We start from the raw sequence: 13,609 nt of genomic DNA, 5'->3' as shown, positions 1-13,609 counted from the left end.
GTTCCAATTTCATATCACCAAAACACTTTGACGCAGACTACCAAAATACATCACTTTTACCAGTAAAAGGAAATAAAATATGACCTTGTCTCTCTCTCAGTTTATGCTGGCTGATGGGGATCCTTCATGAATAGAACATTCTATCTATGTATCTCTATGTATATCCCAAGAGAAGAGATGCAGATGTACAGCTGGAAAAGAATAATCCAAAAAGGGATTTAATCCAAAATAATCCTTTCTAGACTTTCTGGAAAAAAATACTGCTATGAAGATCCATGTTGCGTTTATGTTCTGACACAGTAATACATCAATATTATGGCCCATTTCTTTAATATGAGTTTTCAGTACAACCACACTTTGAATACTGCATATAATTCATGTCTCTAAACATGAACTATAACCGTATTGTAGACCTGAAAATACTGGCGAACGATTAAAGGAATGTAACTGCTTTTTCCCCCCAAGGAACAACAGAATTAGTACTCTAGTTGAGAAAAAACGTAAGTGGACAGGAGAGAGAAGTATAAATTCATCATGTTACTAAAAAGGTGGCTACTGTACTTTTATAATCCTGAGGCTAAACGTGGAGGGAAGATACCATTTTTACACAACATAGATTAAATGAATTCACTACCCTCCAGAATAGTGAGTGCCGTCAATGTAATTTAAAGGCAGCCACGGAGTTACCTCAGTCTTAATAATAATAATAACAACAGAGTTGGAAGGGACCTTGGAGGCCTTTAATCCAACCCCCTGCCCAGGCAGTAAACCCTACACCATCTCAGACAGATGGTTATCCAACATTTTCTTAGAAATTTCCTGTGTTGGAGCATTCTTGCCTAATGGCTTTAAGCAGAATTAATAAAGGTAGTCCTCAGAATTAATAAAGGTAGTTCTCATTTAGTGACCACAATTGCAACTGGTAACTCAATCACTAGGTGAAGCAAGCACTAAGTGAAACCATGACTGCCTATGGTCCTACTTCAGCTTTTCTTTGTTCTACACATCTGTAAATGCAAGAATTGGTTGTAAAGTTACTTATTCATCACGTAGTAACTGAACAGTTGTTAAACAAGGACTACCTGTATGCATTCAATATCAGTGACGAAAAGCATGGGAATAGCGCCATTACATTCCACTTGAAAGCTTCGTAGAAGCATTAGCACAACATACTGTCGTCCCACGAAACTTTCGTATTCATTTTATGATTTTAAAAACATTGTATACCACTTTGAACATTCTCGTTAAAAAAGAGAGCAAGGTTAAAAAAAAATTAAATAGGATGGAGTGGAAATTAGGTAGGGTAATTTTTACCGTGAAATCTGGGAATACACATTAAACTCTCCATTTGGCAAAACAATCATTTAATTTACAGTGTAATAAAGGTTACAGATAAAAAGCTCAACAGTGTGAAAAGGCCTATTACACAAATGTACAAATGGCTGTACAGAGCCCCACACACTTAATTCCGTCCCCTCCCTGCCCCAATTTCAGCCAAGCTTGGCTTCAAAGAACTGAAAAGACAAGTTCAGACTATCCCAGGGAGGTCAGGGCCAACGCTACCACATAGTAAATTCCCAGGAGATGTATTTTGCAAGAACCAACTACTTTTTTCTTAAATCTTACTTTCAGATCAAGCAAGGAAAAGTTCAAGTGTTTTAAATTCATCACATCTTGAACACAAATTAAAGAATCATTCCACAGCCTTGGGAAAATTAATAATCCAGAGAGATAAAACTGCAAATGAAATGAGAGAGGATTTGGAGTACAGGACACAGTTCATTAGTCATTAGCAATTTCTTCCGAGAATTATGTTACCTAACATAATTTTTTTAAATTGCATTTTTTAAAGAGGCCTACCATATAAAATGAAACCAAAAACCAGATAGTTTAGAAGTATCCATCTACTATAGACTCCAATATGATATAATCCAATATACCACAGGGGGAGCAGTTGAGGTTGGTCAGAGGCAACTAATACAAGGAACTATTTGGCCCCAAAGGTTACTGGTAAGTTATTTGATATAATACTTTTGTGGGGAGGTGTAGTTTTGGATAACTGCAAAGTTTCCAAATGACAATCATCTTCTATCTTGGCTCATTCAAGTTTAATAAACATCACCAATTTTAATTGGAGAAAGTAAGTCATGGATGAAATCTACTGGACCAAGTGCTTGAACATATGATATGATACCTGCCCACTGTTGTGCTACAAAGGAATGTGAAGTGCCCCTAAATATCCAGAATCAAGAACAGTGATGATCACTAGCTTGCAGTCTTGAGAGTCTAGAACATCATATGGGACAATATACCTCCAATTTCATAGCTATTTGGGGATACACTGTCCATACATTGAAATCAATAGTAAAGTTTTGCTCCAAATATTTGGAACAGAAATGAATATTTTTAACAAACTGCAGAATGATGGAGCCGAGTTTAAGCAATGATTTAAAAATGTGCAGTTTGATGTGAGAACTGGCTGACCATTCTTGGGCTCAACTTCAGAGTTACCCCATTAAGGAACTGCTTGAAGAAATAGCATTAATCTTAATATGCTACCCTAAAATCATACAAGATTATTGCTGAATGTTTTACTCCCTGGTCCATCAACATAGGTAAATGTGGCTATTGGGTAATTCTTGTTCTGTTAAGGACTGGTCATAAATTTTTTTTTTACTAAATGCAGCTTTACTAAATCTCAAATGGTCATAATCTTCTCAGTGGTTCCAATCAAGAATGTCAAAAAGCAATTAATTCCATGACCATTTCATTTGGTTTGCAGTCATAAAAGCAATTGATGGTAGTTTACCTCATAAGTGCAGAGGATTCTACCTAGACTAAAAGCACTTCATAATCCTGAGATACAAAAGCAACACATGGTATTTGACTTAAATTAAAACGATTGCTGATGTGCTTGTCAAAACACTATGGAAGGGTCAAGAAATTCTGCTGGGGCCTGGGGTTTCCTTTGAGACCAGCTGACACCCCCCCCCAAAAAAAAAGAAAAAAGAAAAAGAAAAAGAACCGGGACACTATCAGCAGCAAACCACCTGCCATTTCTACAGCTGCAACATATACACAAGGAAAGTGTCCCTTAAATGCACGAATAATGCCAGAATCAAAGTAACTGGGCCACTGTAATGTCTGGGTAAATGAAAAAGAACCTGCCAGGCGATGTGGTTCCACAGGCAGTGAGAGATATATTTTTGCATTTCATTTCTTAGACGCCTATTGAACTCTTCTGAAGGTTGGTTGTGTAAGGGAGTCAAAAACCCTCCCCACCCCCCCAAATCTGGCTATGACCCCAAGTCTGAGAGTTGTGGCTGCACTTGTACAGTTCCCCCTTCCCCGCCTGGCTTCTGGCTCCTGCCTCCCGGAACAGACTCAGATTGGCTCTTCAGATCAAGAGAGAAGGGGTCGGCTTCTTGCCCGGCCAAGCTTCTTTTGCGTATTTCTTTTTCTTGGGCTCATTCACAACTTCGGGATTAAAGACAGCAGGATTGGGAGCTGGGTTCATGGCAACAGTGGAGGGGGCAACCGGAGTCAAGTCCACATCTGGGGCAAGATTAGGATAGGGCATTGGTAACCCCCCAATGAGCGCTGTGCCGTGAATGGTGTGGGTCTGGGCGCCTGCCTCATTGTGGGTGGGAGGCAGGCCTCCATACAGTCCTCCACTGTAGGGAAAGTTCTGCATGCGACGTGTTGCAGCCTCATCCACAGTCAGGGAGCCAGAATTGTCCATCCGCTTCTTCTGTCGAGAAACAAAACATACAGGATTAAAATATGCCCCAAATGCAGACATTTAGCAGAATCTGAGCTTTTGTGAGGATCTCCAGAAGGGGGAGGGGTACATGCCAGAGGAGTAAGAGGCTACTCGGCCCAGATATCATGTATGAGAAGGTGAAGACAGCCTCCCCACCCCCAAGAGTTCAGAGGCTATACTGTAGATCAGGGATGTCCAAACTTGGCAGCTTTAAGACTTGTGGCTGAGGAATTCTAGGATTTGAAGCCCAACAAATCTTAAATATTGCCGGGGTTGGACACCCCTGCTGTAGATGCAAATAGGAGAGTCTTCACTCTGACAAGATTTTTTTCTATAGGTGTGAGCAATAAGGAAGAATTAACACATTTCTTGATTTTGGGCCTGACAATTTTTCCCTTCAAAATACCAACCTTCATTGTTAGTAGGGTTAAAAACAGAATTAGGTCATGAATATCAGTTCCCTGCACTTTCCATTTTTATCAAGTCAGACCTAAGCTTATTCTCTCACAGCAGCTAAAACCTCACAGAGAACTATTTTAATTCACAGCTGAGAATTTGGTTCTGTGTGAATCTATTTCTTTTTTTAAAAGTTAGCTAACCCTGTGTTCAGTGCTGCATGGGTAGAGTTGAATTTCTGACCATTACCGAAGAAATACTTCTTAATTTTCATGTCAAAGTAAGCTATGACCTATGGAAATGAATCTTGATTAAATCTTCTTCCTGGCTATGCAGAAAAGGAAGGGAGAATGAGGGCAATCATCTGTGTTTCTGCAGCTTAGTAACCAGGGGAAATGGTTGTTATATAAAATGGAATTCAGAAACTTTTCATCTGGATGACTTTTATATTATATTTGTAATTTTTCACTTTGTGGAACAAAAGATGATTGTTGATGAATTCAACAATCTTTTGTTCTATCAAAACCTAATCTTATTTCTTTACATATTTCTGTCCTTGCCAAAAATTAAATATGATCTAATTGGCAACATAGTCCACTGGGAAAAATGTAATTGAGGATCTGAATGCAAGTTCTGATACTGAAAGTATATTCATTACTGACAGATTTAGTGGTAATAAGAATCAGAGGGTTTAGACTACGCCCATATTATTTTAATAATATAGCCATATCAGCTATACTTTTCAATTTAGTTACATACCTTCACTGGAACTACTGCAGTCTGTACCATGTTTCTGAAACGGCCAACGGAAGGGTCGACGTCCTCTGTAGCAGTAAGAGAGATTGAAGTACAGCAGTTAATTGTAAATGGAATCTCACGAATATATTTAGCACTGAAAGAATTTAATCCAAGTCTTTCCAAAAGTAAAGGCGTTACCATTAATTATCTTCTTTAGGAAAGTATCTGTATATTGATACTTGCTTGCATGCAAGTAACAAGGCAGGCAGCGTTCTTTAGGAACAATCTATGAGTCCACAGGGAACGGTGATGGGGTACCCTTCAGTTGTTTTGCACTATAACTGCAACTCTTGACCATGGTAGTCAGAAGGGATGAGTTGTAACTCCAACCATCAGAAGGGAACTGGGTTGCTTATTCCAGGCCCACGTTACTCACCTGGATTAATGATTTCATCGTCATCGCTGAATGTTACTCTTGAGTTCTTTCGTTTTCTTTTTGGTCTCTGGATATCCAAATTCCCTTCTTCTATTGTCAATGTGGAAATCCTCTTGTTATGGGCCGTATTGAACTCTGTCAGGTTCTAAGATGTCAAAGAGAAAGAGATTTGCCACTGCAGCACAATGTCAGGGTTCCAGGTCCCCAACAAAATAAAGCTCTGAGGCTTGAGGTTCCTCAAAGTTCCAATTTATTAGAGTTGTCACAGCTGGGAAAACCCGCATCTGAAAGCTTCTAGGTTTTCCACACCCAGTTGACAGTTCACAGTCCAGTCCCACATCCACAAGTTCATCACATTGTCCAATCAACTCTTCACACTCAATTGGATACAATCTTCAGGCAGTCTAGATCAGACGCAGGCAAAAATCCTTGAATACGGAATGTTGTTATGACTAACCTTCTACCGCTCCAACAACAACCCCCTCCCAACTTCCCCAGCTAAAATGTGTGGCAGTTTTATTTATTTATTTATTTATTCACATTTTTATACCGCCCTATCTCCCAAGGGACTCAGGGCGGTTTACAGCCTAATAAAAAACATACATATAAATACAGAGTAAAACATCAATTAAAAAACTTATTAAATAAGGCCGAATATTTAAAATAGCAATAAAAGTAATAAAACCCCAATTAAAACCAAATTCAAAATTTAAAATTCTAATCCAGTCCTGCACAAATAAACAGATGTGTCTTAAGCTCGCGGCAAAAGGTTCGAAGGTCAGGAAGTTGGCGAAGTCCTGGGGGAAGTTCGTTCCAGAGGGTGGGAGCCCCCACAGAAAAGTTAAGAAGCAAAAAAGAAAATTGTCTTCCAAAACTGACACACAGATTAAAGGATTAATGATTTGGGGAGATGAAAACTGTGCTATAATTTCCTACTCTGTGCTATAATTTCCTACTCTGTTGTGGCAGTAATCTTATGATATTTCTGAACAGACAGAACTTTATCCTTCTGTGGGGTTTACTGGGGGGGGGGAGAGGCACTGTAAACCTTTGAGGGGAAAAAATCCTGGCCAAATGTTTTTGAAGAATATTGGCGTTTATTATATGGCAAAGCTTTAGGCGTCCACTCTGTCTCTTAAAATCTGCCACTAAAATTTAATTTTGAAAACGTCAGCCCCACTTTTTGATAGGGACTACACAGTATTTAGACCCTAATCAAGAGGAAACTTCAATAGGGGATGAAAACAAACTTGAGCAGCTCTTGGCTTAGCCCACTAGAAGATATCCCCAGCTAAAACAAACAATAAGAATCTGGTTGGAAGAATTTGGTCACTACTACTTTTCTCTTGCCCGGGGCCAAAACAGCAAATTCGTCACACAGAATCCTCCCTCCCCACTTTTAAGGATAGCACAGCTCTACTCAGGTGTTAATGCCAAGCCACAGTTCAAGCCAAGAGGTCTTTGTCCCCTTCATAAACTAGATATGCAACATGGGTACCACAAAGCAGGTGAAACAACTGTGCTCACATCTAACTCTGTTTCTTCCTCTGGCAGACCAAGCAAGCCCTTGAGTTCATCGTCTTCACTGGTCATCTTCTCATCTCCTTTCACTGCCGAGGGCAATGTCTGAGGCTTTTCTCTCAAGGTGTAGGCCCGTGTGGAGGCGCCAAAGGAAACCGTGGAGTCAATGGGAATCTGTTGCGGCTTATGAGGCTCCAAACGAATATGGCCCAAAAACGTGCCATGTGCTATGCATTTTAGAATAAGGAGGAGAAGAAAAGCAACAAATACTAATCATGTTACTAAAATATTACTTACAAGCACAGTCTCTTTCCTTAATTTTGGTGTGTTCCTCCCTCTTAACCAGTGCCCTGTGCTATCTAGTTACTTTAAAAACACTTCCACACCCCATCAGGATGCCCTGGACATTGGTTGTCAACTTACTGCTGTTCAGGTCTATAAGAAAAACTCTCTTTAGATGTTTATGGTAGACCAAAGCAGCATGGACCCGAGAGCATGACTGGTGATCTATGGTGAAGTCGCACAGGTCGGGGTTTCTCCCAAAGAGATAGTATTTCTTCTCATCGATGATCAGTTTCTGTGACAAGATATGCAAAGACAAATGGGTGGATATTTTGTGGGAGGCCTATACTTTCTTAAAATTATGAGCCTGGGTATAAAAAGGGGGAGATCCTCATTGTGTCCTGAGAATAAAGAAAAAAGGCAACCAAAAGACTAGCAATTGAAAAATGTGTCACTCGTGGATCAAATTTTCATGTTTTAATTTTCACATTGGCTTAGCCACAGGTGGCCATTTTTTATTGTATTTTAGTTAAAAATTTAAGGGTTGGGTTATCCGCAAATATATACAGGTTCTTGAAAATAATTACACATAGTCCTCAAATTACAATGGCAACTGTGACTAGAATTTTCATTGCTAAGCAAGGTGGTTATAAAACGTGACATCATATGATCTCATTGCTTAATAAAAAAAAAAAACAACCTAGAACTAAGGAGATATTTCCCGACAGTTAGAACAATTAATCAGTGGAATGACTTGCCTCCAGAAGTTGTGAATGCTCCAACACTGGAAGTTTTTAAGAAGAGATTGGACAACCATTTGTCTGAAATGATATAGGGTTTCCTGACTGAGCGGGGGATTTGACTAGAAGACCTCCAAGGTCCCTTCCAACTCTGTGGTTCTGTTAAGTACACTAAGGTGGTTTGTTCATATAAAATAATTGAATCAAACTGTAAAATAAACTATGAGTGAAGGGTGAATGGATCAAGAGTAAAGGAAAATCTCAGAAAGGTCATAATAGGATGGGATCCTTAAAACTGATGTGTCTCAAGAACAAATGAATACTATGTTGGGTGTGGACATGCTGGAAGTCAGCTTGCTTTGTAAATATATAGAGAGGCGCAATTTGCAACATCTGCTGGCTTCTCCACTGACTTTTCTTGTGTCTGTCTCTGAGGTAGTTTCACAAATGATGATCACACCACCATAATTTTAAACTGGTTGTCAAGTACCTGAATTGTGATTGCATGACTTATGAGGATGCTGGGACGGACTGGATCTCTCATTCAGCACTCTTGCAGCAAAAATGAACAGCTGCTGAACGAGTGGTTGTAACTGAAGGGCCGTGCGCGTGTGTATGCGTGCATGAATGCGTGTAGATAGTTCTTTCTTAGTGATCACAATTGGGACTGGCAACTCCATTGCTATGCAATGTGGTCGCTAAGTGAAATATCATGTGACTATGATACTTATGACACTTCTCATTTGGTTGTTAAGCAAGTTACTACGAGTTGTCAAGTAAGACATCATGTGACTGTGACTTGAGATTTTATGGACAACCTCTCCTTTGACCCTGCTTGCTGGAAGCCAGTTGTAAAGCATATATCGTTCACATGACTGTGGGGATATGCTAAACAGTCATAAATGCAAGGACTGGTCGTAAAGTTACTTTTTCAGCACTGCTGTAACATTGAACAGTTGCTAAACAGGGCAGCCATTAAGCAAGGTCTATCTGTATTTGCAGATGAGACAATCCATCAATAAGTCAAACCCACCTTTGGGGATATATTTTGAACTTAAAATTCTTGGTTTATCTGCAAGTAGATAGGGCAATGAATCAAGATACAAATTTATTAATACCATGTGACACTGCTTTTCAGTATGGGACAATTTCTACCTATCTAAATTAGGGGTCCCCAACCTCTGGGCCACAGCCCATTACCGTGGCCTATTCACAATCGGGCAGCGGGCCACCACACAGGCGTGCATACAGCTCAACTTGTGCAAATGGTGGCCAGCACAGTCAAGTTGTGTGTGCATGCGCGTGCGCACCAACCAGCCACTCACACGAGTCAAGCAGCGTGCATGTGTGGCCCAGCCAGCCATTTGTGCAGCCCTGTTTCCCCCCCTCCCCCCACCAAGCCACAACGTTGGGGACCACTGATCTAAATGACAATGGTACCTGCAGAAAAAATAAATTAACTAACAATTCAGCAACTTTACAAACAGGTATAAGAAGTAGGCAAACTGATGTTCCAGAGTTACTTAAGTTATATAAAAAGAAACGGGAAAGCAGAAAAGCTAATAATTATTTTGCCATTCTTCAAGGCATCAACAACTGAAAACTCATTTGTGCCTCTGAGTTATAACCCGATGTGATTCTCCACACATGGAGCTTAATCACTTCATGGCTTAACTTTGATGTTGCACTTTTTAGACCCAGCCAATCACTAGTTTCACCTTTGAACTCTAAATGAGAACTAAGGCACAGATGGCTTGGTTAGTATCAAGTGCTTAAGACGTCTGTAGAAGTGAAGTAGCACCATAATTTGCAGTTACACATTTATAATACATTCTTCTTAAGAAGTGTTCCATCCCACTTTTGGGATATTTGGACAAACCAGAGAGTGTTATCAGAAAGTGCATGAGTCACTTGCTTAGTCCTTATACTGCTCCCTTCTTTCTTGTCACACTGCAATTAAACCAGGAATGATCCAATTAATTGTAGCTTTCAATTACATCCAAATATAGATTCTTAAAGTAGCAGCAACCAAGTTTTTTGGTTTAGAAGAGAGATAGTATTGCAATGGAGAACAAACAATATAAGAATGAAGTACCCAAACACCTTCTAACCAAAGACACGAATGCTGAAAATCTGAAATCATGCAAAAACAGACTTCTGCACAAAAGTAATCATTCTGGATCCAAGTAGTAATCCAAATTATTAAAAACAATAAAAGATATGGGTGCACATTCACACCTAATTGTGTAAAAGCACCATTATCTTTGAATATTTGGATGCAAATAGCCACATGCAAGCCCAACAGAAAAAAATTCAGATGGCTTGCTAGAAATAGCCAAGACAATCTAAAACTAAAAAAGGTTTTAGATATTCAGTGTTTCTTTTTGCCCGTGATAAACTCTACAGCTATCCAGTACTGTATGTCACCTGGCTTGTATTCAAATTTTCTGCGTCTATTTTCATACCTCAATAAGTTTATCTCCTTTGACTACATCCAAGTGCAACCCTGGTGGAGGCTTTCCTGCCCTAGGAAACAAACACAAGAAAAATATTTTGTTTAAGTATATTTAAAAGTAGCCATTCGAATCTCTGGTTATCAACAGATGTAAAATGACCACCAATTGCTCTGACAGGGAGAACCTGAACTTGGGCACAGAAAGTCAATTATGCTCAATGCTGACCCTAATGTTTAGTTTAACTAAGCATTCGTGAGCACAGTTTAGATATATAACAAATTATGAATCAATTGCCTTAATATGGTTGCCTGAAAAGGGGACTGAAAATTTGTTAATTTGGGCCTACAGATAATGAAACCTCCAGTTCATTAGGAATATGATTCCAATTGTTTGGAAACAAAAGTGGCGTGTCCTATGTATGGATTTCCTGGAATCATCTGTAAGACCAGTGAGAAACAGCATGACTCAGAATTAAATTCTGTGCCCTTTGGCCACAGCATCTACTTGGAGGTTATTTATTTATTGAATTCAGCATATAAGGAAACAAATGTGTTGACAAATACAGTCTGTGATGTATAGGTTTATAGGACCGATTTAGCGTGGATGGCATGTGGCTGAGAGGCAAAACCACATAACATGACTACATAACTACCTAACATCTCCTGTTCAGATCTTGCCTCTGCTACAAAGTATTTTAACTTTTATGCTCTCCCAAATCTGCTACACATAAACAGTTGTGTAGCAGCTAAAACTGTTAATATATGTTAAGCTTTTTGAGCACTCAATATTTCAAATGCTTGTTGCAGTTATTTTTGGATGCACATAATTACCACTACATAAAAAGACACAATCTCCAAGGCTGGCGTCAGAATCCCTGTTGTGTCCTGTCATTAGTTAAGGTAAAAAGAATGGATATGATACAAACGATTGTTTTGGTACAATATAGACAACTTTTTATCTTTGAAATGCCAATCTCTCTCTCTCTCTCTCTCTAAAAAAAAAAACCTTGGTGGATCTTGTATTACAAAATCCTTGACCATATTTGCATTGTTAAGGCACATTTTGACAACTCTTCAATTGCTGCTTTAATCTCTCACTTTCACATTTTTTCTGTAAAGTCTAACAAATACACAGTGAAGTCTACAATAGGTCTTTCCCAACATATCCCCAAGCTAAGCTGTTTGAAAAGAATAAACCTCAAACTTCAATCATACAATTTCATAATAATTATTTAAATCACCTAAGCGACACAGTTAATAATCAACTTAAAACTCAAACTTTCTACCTGGCACCCACTTTGATCTAAGGAATACCTAATTTGTTACCACTCTGTCCATTATTCAGATTCTTACACCTGAGGCAAGATTTATGTCCAGATATCCCAAACGAATGTCCATGCTGCCTAAATCAACTTCCCCACCACAATCTCATTTCGTAGGTTTATATGTAGGACTTCAATAACATACCTAGGATGAAAGCATATTTTGATTTCTCCCAGGCTCAGAATAGAATAGAATAGAATAGAATTTTATTGGCCAAGTGTGATTGGACACACAAGGAATTTGTCTTGGTGCATATGCTCTCAGTGTACATAAAAGAAAAGATACGTTCATCAAGGTATTTTCAAGAGATTTTAAAAGTAAAACTTATGTCATTTGTCCACACTCAGCAGCCTACTCTCTCTCATTTCACAAAGACCGTTCAGTAGCCACACAGCCTGCTCTGTATCCATCACACCGCGTCCTATATTGAACTTCTTCGCCATCCCTATTCTGAGGCACATCAATAAGTAGCAAGCCCCCTGCTCTGGAGGACCAGAGACATCCTTTGAGGTCGAAAACATGTATTCTGCCTAAGCTTAAAAGCACTCTTTCCCTCCCCCCCATCCCAATTATTTCACATATGAAGCGGGACACTGCAACGCTCAATCTTGAGGGGATTCCCTTCAATCGGTCCTCCCTTCCAGGGGCTGCTGCTACCCACTCTCCCCAGTCCCCGGACCCGCTTCCCCTCTTTTAGGATGCTGCTCCGCCTCCCAAGGAAAACGCAAGTCCCCCTTTGCAACGGCCAAGTTGCTTCCCCGCTCTCCAACGGCACACGCCCCCACCCTCACCAGGTCGGGCAGTCAAAGAGTGGGAGGCTACCGCCGCCGCCACCGGCAGAGTTTGCGTTCGCCGCCATCTTGTGACTGCCCCCATTCAGCTGGGCGCGGGGCACGCCGGGAAGCTGGAAGACCAGGCGGGAGGGTTAGCGATCCCAGCATGCATCGCGCCCAGGCGGGCAAGGGGGGGGGAATGCAAGGGGGAAGAGACAAGCTGCAGACAGGATGGAGCGTGTTCCGTCTTTAAGCGCGAGCGCGGCGTTCGGGGCAACGTCACAACGACGCTCCTTTCCAAGAGCGGGAACAGAGAAGCCTTCGGGGAGGGAGGCCATTTTATACTCGCGGAATTCAACCCGGGGGGGGGGGAAGGGGGCGGCGCGCGCTTGCCTCTTGTGTGGGCCGGAGTCCGCGCTCTTTCTCCTGCAACCTGTGGCGGTGTTTTTTTTTTGTTGTTTCCTGAGGGCATTTTTTTTTTAAAAAAATGTGCAACTGTTCATTATTACATGATGCTGACGCGAGAAACGTGTACGTCATAAAGCAGCCACGTGCGCACACTTGGCCTTTTAAAATCGCCAGCCCCTGTTGTGAGGGGCGACGAGCCTGGCGCTGAGGTATCCGCTGAGCAGAGCGACGGGCACCTGCAAACCTCCCTCGTCCTTTCAGGAGATTGAGCCGGACGCTGCCGAGTTAATTTTAGAGATGTTGGTTCTTTAGTCCGGGGTCTCGAACCTTGGCAACTTTAAGACTTGTGGACTTCAACTCCCAGAATTCCCAGTAGGGCTAGCTGAGGAATTCTGGGAGTTGAAGTCCACAAGTCTTTTTTTTTTTTTATTGAAAGAGTTTTAAAAAACAAAAACATTTCCCCCCCTTTTTTCCCCCTCCCTCCCCAAAAACAAAACAAACCCCCCCCCCGGCTTCCCGGGTCAATCACAAGGTATTGTTATACATAAACCAAGCATAGAATAAAATTTTCCCTTCCAATCCAAATAACCACATCCAAAGCTTTTCATCTCCCAACCCCCTCCCCATTACATAAAATAACTTTCTAATTATTCAAAGGCAATCTGATATTTCTTAATCTGATATCTGTTTTGTAGATAATCAATCCATTTTTTCCATTCAATTAAATATTTTCCTGCGTATTGTCTTTTAAAACGCTGAGATTTTAGCCATCTC

At 40.5% G+C, this 13,609-nt stretch overlaps 1 protein-coding gene and 1 non-coding gene across 4 annotated transcripts; both read right to left on the bottom strand.

Annotated features, from left to right (window-relative positions):
- Window positions 1-438: 438 nt before the first annotated feature.
- On the bottom strand, window positions 439-12,594 carry PPP1R8 (protein phosphatase 1 regulatory subunit 8). 3 transcript variants are annotated; one of them, XM_058196125.1, is made up of 7 exons: window positions 12,446-12,594; window positions 10,342-10,402; window positions 7,278-7,431; window positions 6,861-7,123; window positions 5,334-5,478; window positions 4,919-4,983; window positions 439-3,748 (listed from the first exon to the last, which is right to left on the bottom strand). In XM_058196125.1, the coding sequence occupies exons 1-7, from the start codon at window positions 12,511-12,513 to the stop codon at window positions 3,398-3,400; spliced, it is 1,107 nt and encodes a 368-aa protein (XP_058052108.1). In that variant the 5' UTR covers window positions 12,514-12,594; the 3' UTR covers window positions 439-3,397. The 3 variants fall into 3 exon arrangements, with proteins under 3 accessions (XP_058052108.1, XP_058052107.1, XP_058052109.1); XM_058196124.1 differs by having other exon boundaries at window positions 442-3,751; window positions 12,446-12,593; XM_058196126.1 differs by having other exon boundaries at window positions 444-3,751; window positions 6,861-7,081; window positions 12,446-12,591.
- Window positions 9,483-9,650, bottom strand: LOC131204892 (small Cajal body-specific RNA 1). The gene has a single exon (XR_009156663.1). It is a non-coding gene; the product is annotated as a small Cajal body-specific RNA 1 (non-coding RNA).
- Window positions 12,595-13,609: the final 1,015 nt, after the last annotated feature.

This window comes from Ahaetulla prasina, chromosome 10 (assembly GCF_028640845.1).
Source record: "Ahaetulla prasina isolate Xishuangbanna chromosome 10, ASM2864084v1, whole genome shotgun sequence".
In the NCBI taxonomy this organism is placed as follows: Eukaryota; Metazoa; Chordata; class Lepidosauria; order Squamata; family Colubridae; genus Ahaetulla; species Ahaetulla prasina.
This window is presented reverse-complemented; position numbering and strand designations above follow the sequence as displayed.

Bases quoted from the DNA above. Each gene is read 5' to 3' on its own strand.
- PPP1R8 (XM_058196124.1), bottom strand. From the start codon at position 12,513: ATGGCGGCGAACGCAAACTCTGCCGGTGGCGGCGGCGGTAGCCTCCCA. The intron at 7,432-10,341 runs GTATGAAAATAG...ATCTTGTCACAG, and splicing joins AAGGAGATAAACTTATTGAG to AAACTGATCATCGATGAGAA. The intron at 5,479-6,860 runs GTGAGCACAGTT...TTGACATCTTAG, and splicing joins AGGAAGAAACAGAGTTAGAT to AACCTGACAGAGTTCAATAC.